This window comes from Mustelus asterias, chromosome X (genome assembly GCF_964213995.1).
Source record: "Mustelus asterias chromosome X, sMusAst1.hap1.1, whole genome shotgun sequence".
In the NCBI taxonomy this organism is placed as follows: Eukaryota; Metazoa; Chordata; class Chondrichthyes; order Carcharhiniformes; family Triakidae; genus Mustelus; species Mustelus asterias.
This window is the reverse complement of record NC_135834.1, coordinates 8,652,682-8,672,400: the sequence shown is the minus strand read 5'-3', so window position 1 is coordinate 8,672,400 and position 19,719 is coordinate 8,652,682. Positions and strand designations below refer to the sequence as shown.

The window sequence follows — 19,719 nt, the reverse complement described above, 5'->3', positions numbered from 1 at the left end:
CAGGGGACGGGGCACCCGACGTGCCAAAGAGTGCCGCGTGACCTTTCCATGTAATGGCAAGCGGGGGGGCGGGCGGGGGGGTAGGGAGTGAAGGAGTTCAGCTGGCATCGAGGGGTCTGTCATTTTGCTGGGTAGATGCATGCCATGCTGGCCACGCACCTTGGCAAGGGTCAACAATGTGAATCTGTCAGACCGAGCTGCTGGGTTCAAGGTTCCTGCAGGTGAAAACTGGCAGCCCAAGAGATCGCCAGTGACGCTAGCATTGATGAAGGTGCAACTCTGATCCACAAGAGGCTCTTGGGTACGACATGACCAAAGGCGGAGGGAAGATGACCAATGCAGGTAATTTCCATAGTGGTTTCGGTGTTAGTTATCGCAGTGTCATGACCCCCTTGCAAATTGAACTCTGTTCCATGCCCGCAGGTCGTGCCAACACGCCTCCCGCTGGCAAAACAAGCTTGGAAACTCCACCCTTTGCAAAGCCGGGTGGCACGGTTCGCCCTGACGCCAGCTTTGGGTGGGGGGGGGGAATTGGACCGCCGAGTTAAACACAAGCACGTGCGATAAATGGCGCAGCCACAGGACGCACGCTGCAGAGAACAGAGAAGGTGGCGTGAGGGGCCGCAGTCGCTGCACTCGCACGGACGGAGTGAGTCGGGCCCGCGCGCAGAGGGTGAAGACCAGGTCACAATCGGCAGCTGGTCACAAGGTGGCATCAGGCGGCCGTGAGGTGGCATCAGGTAATCTTGAGGTGGCCAGAAGGGGACCACAAGATCACCATCAGTCCAGTGGCAGCCAAAGAGATCAAGATAGAAGGCGTAAGATGTGTGGCCACTGTACATTAAGCCTACCGTCCTATTCGGTAAGTGGGGGACAATGTACAAACAGCAAGCAATGCTTCTACCTGACTGGTGCATTGCTATCCAATAGCAAATTGCTCCAGCAGTCCACCCTGTGCCATACACGGTCATGGTTTGGAGTGTGCAGTTACATGCTGAGTCGTCCCACCGTTGAGCTCCATAGTGGGTGCTTGTTCACAGTCGAGAGCATACGTTTCCTTTCCAAAGTGTGCCACCTTCCCATTTGACTTCATGTCGAGTTGTGCTCTCGGCCGGTAAGCTGGCAATGTTGGCACTGACTGCTCAGTGAGACGTCGTGTGGAGATGCCGGCGTTGGACTGGGGTGGGCACAGTAAGAAGTCTCACAACACCAGGTTAAAGTCCAACAGGTTTATTTGGAATCACGAGCTTTCGGAGTGCTGCTCCTTCCTCGGGTGAGTCCTCACTCACCTGATGAAGGAGCAGCGCTCCGAACGCCCGTGATTCCAAATAAACCTGTTGGACTTTAACCTGGTGTTGTGAGACTTCTTACAGTGAGACATTGTGAGCTCAAAGCATTGCGCCACACACACCAAGCAGATACCGTTACCCGTCTATGCTATGTCTCGGGCCATCATTAGTGCCTTCCTACAGCCTCATCCAATCCCGGGGGGTCGCTGGTCCTGTCACCTTTCTCACTTCCTGTCGCTGTCTGTCAGTCACCATGTGCCACACAAACAAGGGCGCACCGACCTCGGCAGGGAACAAGGTGCAGACTGCGCCCTCCTCGACGCCAACTGGATCAGTCATCGCAATTCTTTTCAATGGGGTTGCCACGTTCCCGGAAACAAGTCACCTCGCGTCACGGGTACATGTGCTGTATTTCCCGACACCAAAATCTGCTAACGGCCAGCAGTGTTTGAAAGAAAAAAATGATATGTGACGCTTAAAAATGAATGACATTGAAATAAATTGCGAACGATAGCAGCACAGCAGCTGGAAGAGGACATGCAGTAGCAAGGCACACTGATGGAGCAATAATTGACAGTAGAATAACAGGGCGGTGTAATGCAGCCACAGCATGCCTTGCCGCAGGGAGATGCAGTGCAAAAGTGGCATGGTAAAATGCTGCAGTTGGTTTGGTGCGGTGCAGCAATAATGCAGCAATAAAGCAGCTGCACGGATCATTCCAAAAGCAGCATTGCAATGATAAAATGTGGCCCAAGCAGGAGCACAAACCACAATACAATGGCAAGGCACGATGCTATCTGAGCAGGGTGAAATGTTGCGTCAATATGGGCGACACAGCCGCAGCAAGGTGCAATGCACCGACAAAATATAGTTCAGCAATGAGGAGTAATGCAGCCGGACACGGTGCAATACACTTGGACCAACACGATCCAATGCAGTAACAGGAAGCTACAGTGCAATGATAGCAAGGCAGGTTGCAGCAAAAAATGCAGTGCAGCAGCAAGGTATAATGCAACAGTGCAATGCAACAGCAATAGCAAGGTACATAGCAACAACAACAAAGAGCAATGCAGCAACAACAATGCACAATGCAGTAGGAGCAAGGTGCGGCATAGGAGCAATGCAAGCAATAAGGTGCAATAAAGCAGCACAAAGTACAGTGCAACAGCAATAGGGATATTGTTGCAGGAGGGTGCAATACAGCAGCAAAATATTGCACAGATACAGGACAGCAGCAATGCATTTAATGCAGCAGCAACAGGCTGTGATGTACACAGTACAGCAGCAACACGGTGCCATGCAAAAGTACAATGCAAAAGCAGCAAGCTGCAAAACAGCAGCAGTGAGTGAGCTGCAATGTACCAAATAGCTGCAGCAATGTGCAATGTCGCAGCATATCGCAACAAGGCAGAATGCAGCAGCGAGACGCAATACAACATCAATGAGCGGCCATGCCACAGCAGCCAAGTGTAATGCACCAGTTGTAAGTTGCAACACTGTCATCAGGTACAATGCAGTAGAAAATGCAATGCAGTCACAACAAGGTGCAATGCCGTTGCAGCAAGATGTAAGACAGTAACAAGGTACAAAATGTACCAAAGTTTGCAGCAACAGAATGCAATATCATCACAAAGTATAATGCACCATTCACAAGATTCATGACTGCAAAAATACAGTGCAATGCAGCAGCAAAGTAGAATGTAATCACATATTGGAAAGCAGCAATTAATATAATAGCGCCACTGCAAACTGCAACATAATGCAATAATTACAGCGCAGCAACACAGTGCAATGCTATAGCAGCGAGGTACAATGTAGCAACAAGGTACACTGCAGCAGCAACAAGGTACAATGCAGCAACAAGGTACAATGCAGTAGCAACAAGGTACAATGCAACAGGGGAAGGTACAATGCAGCAGCAAGGTACAATGCAGCAGCAAGGTACAATGCAGCAACAAGGCACAATGCAGCAACAAGGTACAATGCAACAGGGGAAAGGTACAATGCAGTAGCAACAAGGTACAATGCAGCAGCAAGGTACAATGCAGCAACAAGGTACAATGCAACAGGGGAAAGGTACAATGCAGTAGCAACAAGGTACAATGCAACAGCAAGATACAATGCAGCAACAAGATACAATGCAGCAGCAAGGTACAATGCAGCAACAAGGTGCAATGCAGCAGCAGCAAGGTACAATGCAGCAGCAAGGTACAATGCACAACAAGGTGCAATGCAGCAGGAGAAAGGTGCAATGCAGCAGCAACAAGGTACAATGCAGCAGCAAGGTACAATGCAGCAGCAAGGTACAATGCAACAGGAGAAAGGTACAATGCAGCAGCAACAAGGCACAATGCAGCAACAAGGTGCAATGCAACAGGAGAAAGGTACAATGCAGTAGCAACAAGGTACAATGCAGAAGCAAGGTGCAATGCAGCAACAAGGTGCAATGCAACAGGAGAAAGGTGCAATGCAGCAGCAAGGTACAATGCCACAACAAGGTGCAAAGCAACAGGAGAAAGGTGCAATGCAGCAGCAACAAGGTACAATGCAGCAGCTAGGTACAATGCAGCAGCAAGGTACAATGCAGCAGGAGAAAGGTACAATGCAGCTGTGGCAATGTACCATGAAGCAGCAAGTTGCAACAGAGCACGATTAAATGCCCCAGCAGCAAGGGACATGAGTGCAGTTCAAGGTGCAAAACAAGGGCAAAGTTCCTGAGTCACTGGGAATGACAAAACAACAGCTGCAATGTACAACACAGCAGTGCAGTGGCAGCAAAACAGTAGCAAGAAGATACACAGCCTCAGGATGACGAAGCACAGCAGCAGCAAGCTACAATGCCCAGAACTTCTTTTCAAACACACCAGTAATCAATACAGATTGCACAGTAGAGATAAACTGCAGGTTTTTAAAGTTCAATGGAATGTTTGCCTAAAATTGTCATTGTATCTGCAAATACACAAGCAAGATGCTGAAAGCTGGCCCATCAATGTGACCCCCCTCTTTGTTTCGGATCCAACCATTTACTTGTGATCTGGATTGAGTTTCTTCATTCTCTTTTCCTTTCTCTTTCATTGCTCCTTCTCAACACATCCGTAAGGGCACCCACAGCGTCTGGAGAGACCTGGACCTCAAAGGGTAAAGAGTAGCCTGCACGGAGCTTGATAGAAGGGTCAAAGGAGCCACTTTCCAGGAAGGATGTAGACAGTGCACTACTCTGACCAGATGTGTGGAAAAAGTGGCAGCATTCATCCAGAGTGCTACAACGATTCTACAACTCCAAAGATGTGCAGGTTAGGTGGATTGGCCATGTTAAATTGACCCTTAGTGTCCAAAGATGTGTAGATTAGGTGGATTGGACATGCTAAATTGATCCTTAGTGTCCAAAGATGTGTAGGCTCGAGGGATTGGCCATGCTAAATTGTCTCTTAGTTTCCAAAGATGTGCAGGTTAGGTGGATTGGCCATGCTAAATTGCCCCTTAGTGTCCAAAGATGTGTAGGTTAGGTGGATTGGCCATGCTAAATTGCCCCTTAGTTTCCAAAGATGTGTAGGGTAGGTAGGTTGGCTATGCTAAATTGCCCCTTAGTGTCCAAAGATGTGCAGGTTAGGGGGATTAGCCATGCTAAGTTGTCCCTTAGTGTCCAAATACGTGTAGGTTAGATGGATTAGCCATGCTAAATTGTCTCTTAGTTTCCAAAGATGTGTAGGTTAGGTGGATTGTCCATGCTAAATTGCCCCTTAGTGTCCAAAGATGTGTAGGCTAGAGGGATTGGCCATGCTAAGTTGTCCCTTAGTGTCCAAATACGTGTAGGTTAGATGGGTTAGCCATGCTAAATTGCCTCTTAGTATCCAAAGATGTGTAGGTTAGGTTGATTGGCCATGCTAAATTGCCCCTTAGTGTCCCAGGATGCTTAGGTTAGAGGGAATAGCACAGGAAATATGTAGGGTGACAGGGATAGGGCCTGGGTGGGATTGTGGTTGGTGCAGACTCGACGGGCCAAACGGCCTCCTTCTGCACTGCAGGGATTCTATGACGATTGTATGAACGATCCCCTACATAGGAGGGCAAGGTGGGGGCAGAATGGTGACGTCCCTGGAGATCAGTGGCAGGACGTGCCCACGTACATTGGCCTTCTAAAACTGGGAGATACTCGAGGCATGCTTGGTCCAAATCCTCACCCTTTAAAGTGCTCCTTTGGGTTCTTGCAGGACATGTATCCAATGTGTAGGAGGCCTGCCCTCATCAGGAATGTAGCGGGCAGGGGTTGTAACTTTAAAAGAGATCATGGAACAGAAGCCAGCTTGCATTATGTCCCTTGGTCTTCATGAGGCGTTTGACCTCCTGGGACCATCAGGAAGAAGATGGAAACTGGGAGCAAATGGCTTTGACCTCCAACTCCACGATTGGCGTAAGGGTAGGTGAGAAACTCAGGGAAAAGACCTCTGTCATTTAGGAAGAGTGAGACAGCGATATCCATCCTCTGTAACGCTCTCAGCACTGAGGGATTGGGTGGCATTGTAAGGGACAGTTGACCCTGGGTATTTCTGAAGGAATGTTAGTTTAATTTAGATAAATGTGAGGCAACGCATTTTGGTAGATTGAACTTACTCAGGACTTACTCAGTAAATGGCAGGGTGTTGGGGAGAGTTACAGAACAAAGAAATCTCGGGGTAGAGGTTCGTAGCTGCTTGAAAGTGGAGTCACAGGTGGACAGAGTGGTGAAGAAGGCATTCAGCATGCTTGGTTTCATTGGTCAAAACATTGAATACAGGAGTTGGGACGTCTTGTTGAAGTTGTACAAGACATTGGTAAGGCCACACTTGGAATACTGTGTACAGTTCTGGTCACCCTATTATAGAAAGGATATTATTAAACTAGAAAGAGTGCAGAAAAGATTTACTGAGATGCTACCGGGACTTGATGGTTTGAGTTATAAGGAGAGGCTGGATAGACTGGGACTTTTTTCTCTGGAGCGTAGGAGGCTGAGGGGTATCTTATAGAGGTCTATAAAATAATGAGGGCACAGATCAGCTAGATAGTCAATATCTTTTCCCAAAGGTAGGGGAGTCTAAAACTAGAGGGCATAGGTTTAAGGTGAGTGGGGGAGCTACAAAAGGGTCCAGAGGGGCAATTTTTTCACACAGAAGGTGGTGAGTGTCTGGAACGAGCTGCCAGAGGCAGTAGTCGAGGCGGGTACAATTTTGTCTTTTAAAAAGCGTTTAGACAGTTACATGGGCAAGATGGGTATAGAGGGATATGGGCCAAACGCGGGCAATTGGGACTAGCTTAGGGGTTTAAAAAAGAGGGTGGCATGGACAAGTTGGGCCGAAGGGCCTGTTTCCATGCTGTAAACCTCGATGACTCTTCTCTTAACAGATTGTGTGCCGTAGGTAGACGCGTCTGCGAACCTCATCGCCGTGTTCACCATTTTGTCTTCATGTGCAGGGCTCTGGCTGTACATGACTCAAGTTGGGATCTCTAGATTGCTGATGGAAAACACAAGGGTGCTGTCCCTATAGTTGATTAGTATCTGTATCAGTCCCCGAATTCTGATGAATGCTAACTTCAGTCTAGATACAGTCCTGTGGGATCATACTGAGAAGGAATGAGAAGAACTCTGGTCTTTTACACTTTGCTGAGGAGTGACAATACATGTAACTTAAGTTTGTGGATGTAAGGTAGAGATCTCTGAGGTATGTGAGAGGGGAAGAAGTAGGGAGGGCTTTGGTGTACTCTAGCCTAGTACCCAACATAGGATCATAGAATCCCTACAGTACAGAAGGAGGCCATTCAGCCCATCGAGCCTGCACCGACAACAATCCCACCCAGGCCCTATCCCCGTACACCCACATGTTCACCCTGCGAATACCCCCGAAACTAGGGTCAATTTAGCATGGCCAATGCACCTAACCCGCACGTTTTTCAGATTGTGGGAGGAAACCGGAGCACCCGGAGGAAACCCATGCAGACACAGGGAGAACGTGCAAACTCCACACAGACAGTGCCCCGGGCCGGGAATCGAACCCGGTTCCCTGGCGCTGTGAGGCAGCGGTGCTAACCACTGTGCCACCGTGCCACCCCCAATTGGAGGTGAGGGAGGGAGGGGAGGCAGGGGCGTTGGAGGGTGCTGGGAGCGTGGGTCATGTCTCTCTCAAATCTCCCCGTGCAAAGGGATGGGTTGAGTTGTTGGTGAGAAGGTGGCATGGTTTGTGGTACTCGTTTGCAATGCCAATGGAACATTGCGGTGGCCAACACATTGGAAGCTATCCAATGCTGCGTCTTCCGATTGCACCTTCCAAGACTCGGAAGGCAGATTGTCCAAGTGGAACCTCTGAGTCTGGGATGATGCCGGAAGACTGAGAATGAGATTGCGTGTCCATGCACGCAGAATTGGACACGGATGTGGGAAGGCAAACCATCCTGGTTAAATCTGTGCCCACGGACCCAAGTGGAGTCTGCTGTGTGGCCATGTAGTGACCAAAAGGATCATGGCAACCCGCTCCCCCAGTTTGTGGCGGCCTATACTGCTCAGTTTGTGGGCTGTTCTTGTCTGCAGGGGGCGCAAACCGTTGCAATTGGTTGTCATCTATTGAGCAACCAGTGAGCAAGCTGATTGGGTTGGGGCGCTAGTATGAAGTAAGTGAGGTCTCTGTGGGATCAAGATGGCTCCAAGGCTCCACATGTGGCGGTGGAGGGATGAACTGGAGATAATCCGATGCCAAGATCAGGTAGGGGTGCTGTAATGTAGGCCAGAGTCGCTTCACCAACCTGCCTCACTAATAGGGTCAAGTGGGGTAGACCTCGCTTGGGTTGAGATTAATTCCCCCCAACTCCAAACAACCCTGGAACGTCAACATTCCCACTGTCCTAATTCATGATGCCCTGCTCTGTCACACTTTGCTGTCCTAACTGACCAAACCCCTATGCACCTCGAAAAGACCCATTACCCACTTGTTGCCAATCTGTCTGGGATTAGTGAAGAAGGTGGTTAGGGAGTAGAGGGCGGGATTTTATGGCCTCAGCTCGAGCGAGACCGGAAATTCCCGCCCGAGGCCAACGTTGTCCGCCCCTCGCCCGCTCCGATTCTGTGGCGGGTGGGGCCGGTAGAATTCCGGCGTATGTCTGTATTAAGTGAAGAGAAACTCAAGGATTTTTCAGTGGTTGAGTTGAGAAAATCATAAACATGGGTTTCCGCAAATCCACAATAAATCAAGGAGAAAAGTTCCCGCTCTCTCTGTCACACTCATTTCCTCCATCCCCTTCTTTTTCATTCTTTCTTGTCTCTCTCTTTCCTTATTTCTTCCGTTCTCTCATCCTCTCTTTCCTTTGTCACTTCTTCTCTTTTTGTCTCCCATTCCTCCCTGTATCGTCGCTTCTATGACACAGGTCAGAATGCAAGGAGCGCTCGCTGCCTGTGCTTTTGTTACTGATCTTTTTGTTAATGTTATTCTGTACCTCCCACATTCGGGCTAAATGCACGGACAGGCACATACAAGTGCCGCATTTCAGGCGTAGAGGGGCCGTTTGCAGCTCGTGAGATGTCAAGTGTCCCATTCGCGCTTTGACCAAGCGCTAAGCAGTGGGGTAAAAACTACAGTCTGCAGGCACGCTGTTCAAAGTGACCCAGCCAGCAAACTTTTAGATCTAAAGCAAAAAAGAAAACCGCACTGGACCGAGCAAAACAAATACTTAATAAATTGCCCGAAAACCTCTGCTGCTGGCCACCATGCCATGGCACATTCATCAATTTTACACCGGTTCACAAAATTCTGTGGCAGCCACTGTGTGCAGCAATCAGAATGATCCCATTGCAGTTCCAAGAACATAGTCAAGTGGTGACAACAGGCCGCGAGTGCGTAGACTAAGAAATGCTGCATCTGTCCGGCATTAGTGACTTTCGAGCCATCCTGTATGGAACGAAATGGTGGTGTGAATTCAAAGAGGCGGCACAGGGGAGGTCAGCTTGGCGTCACTCTCTGGACGACGCTCGAAGCTTTGCTTCTGGGAACTCCAGGCCAGTCTTTGTGTTACAGCTATAACCATTACTCGATTTCTCGTGTGCTCGCTGCCAACGCTCAGAAGCCATCTGACTGTTTCAGTGGAAACAGCAAAGATTCCCATTTCTTCCCCCACAAAAGCGAATGGAGAAAAGAATGCCTTGGCTTGTCACCACTTCAGTGTATGTGGGTCAGTCCCGATGCAGCCTTTTTGCAATGCGTTAATGTCGGTCGCTCTGCGCTCTTGGCAATGCTGCTAAAAAGTTAAAGTTTAAAGTTTACCAGTCACAAGTCGGCTTACATTAACGCTGCAATGAAGTTACTGTGAAAATCCCACACTCCGGCGCCTGTTCGGGTACACTGAGGGAGAATTTTGCACAGCCAATGCGCCTAACCAGCACATCTTTGGAGTGTGGGAGGAAACCGGAGCACCTGGAGGAAACCCACGCAGACACGGGGAGAACATGTAGACTCCACACAGACAGTGACCCAAGCCAGGTCCCTGGCGCTGTGAGGCGGGTGTGCTAACCACTGTGCCACCGTGCCACCCCCCTGCCACCGTGCTGTCCCCTGCGGATGCCCTTGAAGTCCTGATGAGGGGTGTCAGCTGCATTACCTTAACGAAGCATTGTGTTTGGCTGACTGCATTGTTACATCTCAATGATGTCAAGGACCCAAGTTAGTATAAGACTAACGTCACAACTTACCACATCAACAATGGTTTGCCAAGCAAATTTTTCTGGAGGCAATAACCCTTTGAAGGGGGATTTAAACCTGCAGTGCCAAATCCATTCCATTGCTGCTTCCCTTGCTGTTCAGTTGTTGTGTCAGTCTCTGCGCCGATCCTCATTTGCTTTGACCACTTATTTATTCACTTCCATTTATAAGAAGAAGAATTATGGGTAAATCCAGCGACACTTTACCGTTTGGGTGGGTGGGGAGTGGAGACTGTGTGAGCCAGAGTGCGAGCACAACAGATAAACATTTGCGCCAGAAGTCTGTGGTGACTCTGGTCACCCAGAATCCATTGCAGCCAAAACCAAGATGGCGGAATGCCCTTTGCTCAGCCTCCATTGCTAAACACAGGGTGCTCTGCTCAATGGTAAGAGATGAGACACAGTAACAACAAAAAAACAATTATTGCTGAAGTGTATTTGTTATCCAGCTTGCGAAATGAAGCAGTGATTGTGATGTTTCCTATGTCTACAAGTCTTGAATGAGTTATTCTTGATGTTTGCCAATTTAAGCTAAGTAGTCCCCTGAGAAGATGCACATTCTCCCCAGATGACATTGCCACAGAAAGTGGGAAGATCCCAGGTTTGATTTCCAGTCTTGCCAGATTGGGCCGATCTCACTTGGGATGCTAAGATTAACCTCCAAAAGCTCATGAGCCAGCCAGAGGTTCTCCACTCCTGACTGCTGCAGAGTGACTCCGACCGGAAGGTGTGTGTATGTGTGTGAGAACTGGATTTGATGTGCCCCTTTCAACCGTGGTCACACAGTCTGCCAACACCCGTGTGGAGAATGGTGGGTCCACTTGGGCACAGTATCACATGTTGGCCAGGGTGTTGGGATTGTGCCCCAGTAAGAGTCAGCAGCTTCAGAAGAGGGGGGGGGGGCAATAAAGAACTTGTAAAGGATAAAGTTCCCACAAATTTGTAAATAAATAGTCTTGTCATTTTCTTTTAAGTGTTAGTGTTATGTTGTGTAAAAGTGGGGCAGTGCCAGTCACGTAAGCCTTATTGTGACAGTAAATCATTGCTTTTCAGGCTCATGAAGTGGAGATGCCGGCGTTGGACTGGGGTGGGCACAGGAAGAAGTCCCACAACACCAGGTTAAAGTCTGACAGGTTTATTTGGAATCACGAGCTTTCGGAGCGTCGCTCCTTCATCCACTCACCTGATGAAGGGGCAGCACTCCGAAAGCTCGTGATTCCAAATAAACCTGTCGGACTTTAACCCCATGTTGTGAGACTTCTTACCTTTTCAGGCCATGATGTTTAACAGATTGCTGTCTCTGACTCAACAAAACAATCTCCATTTTAAACACAACATTACTTTCGTGGTTAGAACAAAAGATAGTGCAGAAATATTTCAGTATGCACACAGCCAGTGTTATCTGTTTCAAAGGGGGTCTGGCTGATGCACAGGGTTAGAATATTGTCCCTCCACCTCTGATTGTTGGGCTCATTCTAGCCTCAACCGAGCAGAACTTCAGGTTCCAGCTTCCACCGTGTGGTTTACAAGACAAAATGGAGGGAGGCAGCAGAGGTAACGGTACAACTTTGCAAAGTGCCCCCAAACACAAGCGAAAGATGCAGGAATTAGCAGCCAGAGGGGAAGTCATGTTGACCTTTCGTTTCAAAGAATATTGGAGGATGGCTCCAATGGATCCAACAGTTCGTTAGGTGTCATTCTCGAGCAATCTTGGGGAACATTCTTTTTTTATTCGTTCATGGGATGTGGGATCGCTGGCTGGGCCAGTATTTATTGCCCATTCCGATTCATAGAATCCCTACAAGGCAGAAGAGGCCATTCGGCCCATCAAGTCTGCACTGACTTTCTGACAAAGTATCTTATTGAGGCCCACTGCCCTGGCAAATCCCTGTAACCCCGCACATTTCCCATGATAATCCATCTAACCCGCACATCTTTGGACACTAAGGGGCAATTCAGCATGGCCAATCCACCTAACCTGCACATCTTTGGACACTAAGGGGCAATTCAGCATGGCCAATCCACCTAACCCGCACATCTTTGGACACTAAGGGGCAATTCAGCATGGCCAATCCACCTAACCCGCACATCTTTGGACACTAAGAGACAATTTAGCATGGCCAATCCATCTAACCTGCACATCTTTGGACACTAAGGGGCAATTCACCATGGCCAATCCCCTTAACCTGCACATCTTTGGACACTAAGGGACAATTTAGCATGGCCAATCCACCTAGCCTGCACATCTTTGGACACTAAGGGACAATTTAGCATGGCTAATCCATCTAACCTGCATATCTTTGGACATTAAGGGGCAATTTAGCATGGCCAATCCACCTAGCCTGCACATCTTTGGACACTAAGGGACAATTTAGCATGGCCAATCCACCTAGCCTGCACATCTTTGGACACTAAGGGACAATTTAGCATGGCTAATCCATCTAACCTGCACATCTTTGGACACTAAGGGACAATTTAGCATGGCCAATCCACCTAACCTGCACATCTTTGGACACTAAGGGGCAATTTAGCATGGCCAATCCACCTAACCTGCACATCTTTGGAACTAAGGGGCAATTTAGCATGGCCAATCCACCTAACCTACACATCTTTGGAGTGTGGGAGGAAACCGGAGCACCCGGAGGAAACCACGCAGACACGGGGAGAACGTGCAGACTCCACACAGACAGTGACCCGAGCCGGGAATCGAACCTGGATCCCTGGAGCTGTGAGGCAGCAGTGCCAACCACTGTGCCGCCCCTTGAATTGCCCTTGAACGGCTTGCTATGCCGTTTCAGAGGGGCCGTTTCAGAGGGGCAGTTAAGAGTGAACCACATTGCTGTGCGTCTGGAGTCACATGTAGGCCAGGGCGAGTCAGGACGGCAGATTTCCTTCCCCAAAACGCATTTGTTTTATTTACGACAATCATTTCTTGGTTATCATTCGGCTTTTAATTCCAGATTTTTATTGAATTCAAAATTCGAACTGGGGTCCCCAGAGAATTACCCCGGGCCTCTGGATTACGAGTCCAGTGACAATACTACTGCAACCGCCTCCCCATATCTGGCTAAAACCTATTCTGGTCGCCAACAAAATTGCCTCCCTTGCACCTTCAGCCTTTAGTGAAGCCATTAGCCGACTAAAATGTCCGCCCAACTAATAAGTTTGCTTCAGTATCCCTGGTTGTTTTAGCTTTCCGTTAGAATGAATCTCATTTAGTCTTATCTTACCTGCATTTGGAAGCAAAGATTGCAAATATGTTTGAAGGAGGAATTATAAGCTCCTAGGAAAAGACATGAGTTGGGAAAGAGACAGGGCTGTTGGACTAACTGGCCTATTGTCTGTTCCAGGACTGAACTACAGACTATAAGACAGAAATGTGATGAATAGAATTCTAATGAATCCCTTTGAACAGGGGAAGGCAGTAAAAGAACAATGCATTAGCCCAGCGCACCATCAGCCCCCCACCCCCTCCCCAACCCCCCATTAACAGCAAGCAATACACACTTGCCAATACAATTGTGTCACTGCTATTTGAACAGAGTTCTTGGTGGAGACGGACAGTACATATTGCACATGTGAGACGCCATGCAACATGACTCGATATGGTAAGGAGTTGTCCATGGTAAAAATCCCCAGCAAGGCGTCAGCCAAATACCTGGCCAAAAAGTACAACAAATCGGAAGATTACATCGGGTGAGTAGCCTCTACTGTAACTGCTTTTCTGTGTGTGTGTGTGTGTATAGCCATGATTAAAGAGGCAATGCCTTTGTCACTGGGTTCAGCCACGCCTCACGTCAAGTGTGACGCAGTGACAGTTCCCTGACGCTCTGTGGAGTTTCATTGGATTGTTTGAGCCTGTCATTGTCCCACCTAGAAACAGATTGACACCACTAAAAGTATCCTGCCTGACTATTCCAGGGTTAAGCATTCTTCCTTTGTACTGTTGTCAACCGCTTCCTTTTTCAATGTCTGTGGTTTACCTTGATGGTGGAGTCCTTTCATGGTCCCATTCCCAGCTGACAGTTTGTGGTCAGCCCACTCGCATCATGAATTCTCCTCCCGTCCTCATCTATAACATGCTACAAGCTCTCCCTCAGTGACATGCCAGCTCTTGACAAGATCACCCGCAAGAATGGACTCCAGTTCCAAATGTTGCTTAAGCTTTACCTCTCCATGACGCTGTCCTCAACACTACAACTTTTACCGTGCTTCCTGACTGTTTGTGGTGGCTGAGACAGAACTTTGCCCAGTTAAATATTGGCTGTTTCCTGCAGATACTCTGTACACTAGTCCTCTGATGCCAATGCCATACTTGACTGATCGTAGAAACCATAGAATCCCTACAGTGCAGAAGGAGGCCATTCAGCCCATCGAGTCTGCACCGACCACAATCCCACCCAGGCTCCATCCCTGTAGTCCCACCTATTTACCCCGCTAATCCCTCTAACCTACGCATCCTGGGAGACTAGGGCAATTTAGCATGGCCAATCCACCTAACCAACACATCTTTGGATACTAAGGGGCAATTTAGCATGGCCAATCCACCTAACCTACAGATCTTTGGAGACGAAGGGACAATTTAGCATGGCCAATCCACCTAACCCGCACATCTTGGGACGCTAAGGGGCAATTTAGCATGCCAATCCATCTAACCTACACATCTTTGGACACTAAGGGGCAATTTAGCATGGCCAATCCACTTAACCTGCACATCTTCGGACACTAAGGGGCAATTTAGCATGGCCAATCCACCTAACCTGCACATCTTTGGACATTAAGGGGCAATTTAGCATGGCCAATCCACCTAACCTACACATCTTGGGACACTAAGGGGCAATTTAGCATGGCCAATCCACCTAACCCACACATCTTTGGACACTAAGGGGCAATTTACCATGGCCAATCCACCTAACCCACACATCTTTGGACACTAAGGGGCAATTTAGCATGGCCAATCCACCTAACCTGCACATCTCTGGACATAACGGGCAATTTAGCATGGCCAATCCACCTAACCGGCACACCTTTGGAGACCAAGGGGTAATTTAGCATGGCCAATCCACCTAACCAACACATCTTCCATATTACTGTCTCCGAGCACACAGATTGCAAAACTCTCAATCACGGTTACAAGCTTTTTCCCCACCTACAACGCACTCTAACCTCACATCTCAGCTCACACCCTCCATTCTTCTGAATCTTGTCCACTGCGCCCCTTCCCATTGCTCCAAACAGCGCCATTCCATGTAGTCAATATGACCCCCTCATTCTGGAATTCTCTTCCGAAACCTCTCTGCCTTCCTGTGTCAAAACACTGGTCAGAAGCAGAGCTGCTGTCGCCGCCTCCACCTTTCTCTCAATTCCTGCTGTCCACCCTCTTTATGAAACTGTGACATTAAATCAGTGGAAATTTCTGTGATCGTGCTAAATACTTGGTCAAAAGACAAGATGGTGGGTGGAGCAGGGAATGAACAAAGGCCTTGTTTCTTTTAGTGGTTTGTGACATTCATTTGGTTAAGGAACGGATAAAACAGCTGACACCGGGGTCATTTTCCATTCTTCTCCAACATTCATGAAGCGGTGTGAGTGCAAAGCAGGAAACCTATTTTCTAGACAGTGCACAGATATAGGCACTAATGAGTGACTTGTATTTAACTGTGACTGCCTGATATAAAGCCTGCTTCTGTTTGTGCTTCTTGAAAACAAGAATTTGAATGAATGTGTTAATTTGTCAGTTTGCTATCAGAGAGGGCTGTCCATGAATGTTGAAAGGCCCCCAGAAAGGTGCTGAACACTGGGCAAGACAGCAAGATTTAGGTTGAAGTGTGTGGACATTTGAACGTCCCAATACAACTTTCTCAATGGGTAGAGTGGATCTGCGAATAGCAATAGCAGAAACTGAATCCAGCATCCACTAGTTTGCACAAGAACACTTTGCATCCTTTGCATCCCAAGGCACTTCACAAAAAAAATGTGACACGTCTTAGGACAGCTACACATTTGGTTTGAAGGAGCTCCTTGAAGAGGAAGAGGCGGTCGAGATTGAGGGAGGGTGTTCCAGAGCTTAGGGCCCCCCAGGCGGCTGAAGGCAGGGCCGCCAATGGCAGAGCGACAGGAATCGGGGGGTGTACAAGAGAGCAGGATTGAGGAACGCAGGGATCACAGAGGGTCGTAGGGCTGGAGGAGGTTACGGAGGCATGTCAGGGGAGCGAGGTCATGGAGGGATTTGAAAGCAAGAGTGTTCTGTACCTCTTGTAGGATTGGGTATAGTTCTATTCAAGTGTGGTGCATGTCCTGTATAAGATGTGTATGATAGTAATATTGTCAGTTTCACTGGATCTGCACTTTACATATATTTTTATATAGTACCCACCAACAGTTAATGCAGATTTCAAGTACTCTTATAAATCATATTCCCTTTCCTTTTCTCCTCCATAACCTTTCGTTCATTTGAGATGTCAGTACTAGTTAATGTTAATACCTACAATACCAGAAATGGGCCAGAATCTTACCATCCCGCCCGCCATGGGGATCGGAGAGGGCAAGGGACGGACAATGGGAAGGTCCGTTGACCTCGGGCGGGATTTTACGGTTTTGGGATGAATGAGGCCGGATAATCCCGCCCATGGTGGACTATTATTTAAATGGTAAAAAATTGCAGCATGCTGCTGTGCAGAGGGACCTGGGTGTCCTTGTGCAAGAATCACAAGGAGTTGGTTTGCAGGTGCAGCAGGTAATTAAGAAGGCAAATGGAATTTTGTCCTTCATTGCGAGAGGGATGGAGTTTAAAAACAGCGAGGTTATGTTGCAGCTGTATAAGGTGCTGGTGAGGTCACACCTGGAGTACTGTGTACAGTTTTGGTCTCCTTACTTGAGAAAGGATATACTGGCACTGGAGGGGGTGCAGAGGAGATTCACTCGGTTGATTCCGGAGTTGAGAGGGTTGGCGTATGAGGAGAGACTGAGTAGACTGGGGCGATACTCATTGGAATTCAGAAGAATGAGGGGAGATCTTATAGAAACATATAAGATTATGAAGGGAATAGATAAGACAGAGGCAGGGAAGTTGTTTCCACTGGCAGGTGAAACTAGAACTAGGAGGCATGGCCTCAAAATAAGGGGGAGCAGATTTAGGACTGAGTTGAAGAGGAACGTCTTCACACAAAGGGTTGTGAATCTATGGAATTCCCTGCCCAGTGAAGCAGTTGATGCTACCTCATTGAATGTTTTTAAGGCAAGGATAGATAAAATTTTGAACAGTAAAGGAATTAAGGATTATGGTGAGCGGGCGGGTAAGTGGAGCTGAGTCCACGAAAAGATCAGCCATGATCTTATTGAATGGCGGAGCAGGCTCGAGGGGCCAGATGGCCTACTCCTGCTCCTAGTTCTTATGTTCTTATGGTGTCGGTCAGATCCAGAATAAACCCTCATCAATAGGGACCCTTTGTTCTCCCATTTATAAAGTTACTGCAAGACAGAGAAGGATAAAACACTCTCATTAATTGCTTCTTATTGTCCCGGATGGTGAGTGGAACATCTGCACTGGAACAAGTGATGCTATTTAATGTAAATCATACATTCAGGAATTTTTGGCCAGTGCTTTAACTCAGATTTTGACATGGTGGTGTGGGGTGGTTGCGAGGGTGCACAAAGGGCCTCCAACCTCGAGATTATCGTTGCACATCGATCAATGTGCTGTTGCCACGGTGACGTCCCCTAGCAAAGAAAAATACTATTTCTTCAGGAAAGGCGAGTTTGGGGAGATCAGTGAAAGACATCTCCTTTAACTGGACTAAAATCAAAAATGAACCAATCTACTCCAACAACAACAACAACTTATTTATATAGCACCTTTAACGTCATAAAACATCCCAAAGTGCGTTGCGGGGGTATTAGAAAGGTGACATCAAGCCACGATAGGAGATGCTAAGTCAGAAGACCAAAAGCTTAGTCAAAGAGGTAGGATTTAAAGAGTGAGGTGGAGAGGGGTTGGAGAGGTTTAGGGAGGGAATTCCAGAGCTTGGGACCCAGGCAGCTGAAGGCCCGGCCGCCAATGGCGGAGCGATTAAAATCGGGGATGTTCATGAGGCTGGAATTCGAGGAACGCAGAGATCTGAGAGGGTTGTAGGGGCTGGAGGAGGTTATGGAGATCGGGAGGGTTGTAGGATTGGAGGAAATTACAGAGATAGGGAGGATGTAGGGTTGGAGGAGATTACAGAGATAAGGATGGTTGTCGGGGCTGGAGGAGGTTACAGAGATAGGGAGGGGTGTAGGGGTCTGGAGGAGATTACAGAGATAGGGAGGGATGTAGGGGCTGGAGGAGATTACAGAGATAGGGAGGGGTGTAGGGGCTGGAGGAGGTTACAGAGATAGGGAGGGGTTGTAGGGAGCTGGAGGAGATTACAGAGATAGGGAGGGGGGGCAAGGAGATGGAGGGATTTGAAAACAAGGTTGAGAATTTAAAATCAAGATGTTGCCAGACTGGGAGCCATGAATGAAGGTTCATAGAATCCCGACAGTGCAGAAGGAGGCCATTCGGCCCATCAAGTCTGCGTGACCACAATCCCATCCAGACCCTATCCCCGTAACCCCATGCATTTCCCCTAGTTAGTCCCCCTGACACAAAGGGTCAATTTAGCATGGCCAATCTATATAGCCTGCACATCTTTGGAGTGTGGGAGGAAACCGGAGCACCCGGAGGAAACCCACACAGACATGGGGAGAACGCGCAGACTCCACATAGACAGTGACCCAAGCCAGGAATCGAACCCGGGTCCCTGGCACTGTGAGGCAGCAGTGCCAACTCACTGTGCCACCATGCCGCCCATATGGTATGGTATATGGTATGGACCGCAAGTAACGGGAGCAAAGGCCGTGGGTCATGCATCTCAGCACATTCCACCCAGCGTTATTCCTCCGTTCTGAGGCAGTTCAGTGGAGACAGGGTTACGAAAGGCGAGATACGGACTAGCCGATGGCCCTTGCTGGGAGGCCCTATCCAACTGGAGCAGACATGTCGGATTCTTAATGAGCGTGTTTTTGGAGTGCTTCAGAGAGGCCTCTCTGTGCCCATGCTGCACAACAGAAGTGACGGACAGGCTCTAGGGGTCAGCATGGGCAGAGAGGTGAGCGGGAAGGTGATGACGCCAAAGAGGGAAGGAGGCCTGACTCAACATGTTGGCAGGAAGCTGGAGGAGGGCATCACGACCGCTTCCTTCTCTGGCAGAGGGTTTGGAAGGCCTACATACTCTTTCTGACTGGTACTACACTCAGTGTGTGTCTTTCCTACTTCCCAAGACCTGTACTCCTTTATCAAACAGTAATAAAATCACAGAACGCAGCGTTTAACAAGTGGATGTGTTGTTAATAATCTGCAGTGGTTCCCAGTGTGTCCATGCGCATGTATCTCGGAAGCACCTTCTCCCTTACTTGCCGTGCTTAACCTGCGGTTGGCACTCATTTGCCTCTTCACTCTGACCCCCCTGAAAACCAAGGATTGGATATTGAGAGGTCCCTTTTCATGCAACGCTGGGTTCCCTCTGACTGCAATGCCAGTCTGATGCCCCTCGCCAGTCCAGGGACACTCTTGGGTTTTGGAGGCATTCCTGGAAATCGCTTCTGTCCGATCGGATTCTTATGCAATGTGGACACCCTTGAGCACCCTTGCAAGGGGAGGCAATGGCCGAGTGGTATTATCCACGATTAATCCAG

At 48.5% G+C, this 19,719-nt stretch overlaps 1 protein-coding gene across 4 annotated transcripts in view; it reads left to right on the top strand.

Moving 5' to 3' along the window:
* Positions 1-19,719, top strand: part of LOC144481903 (acid-sensing ion channel 1-like) — a 1,161,333-nt gene that overhangs the window by 1,088,355 nt on the left and 53,259 nt on the right. For all 4 annotated transcript variants that reach the window (XM_078201068.1, XM_078201069.1, XM_078201066.1 and 1 more), the window contains one exon: positions 13,548-13,701. In XM_078201068.1, coding sequence (XP_078057194.1) covers positions 13,548-13,701 — 154 coding nt within the window. The remainder of the gene's footprint in view (positions 1-13,547; positions 13,702-19,719) is intronic.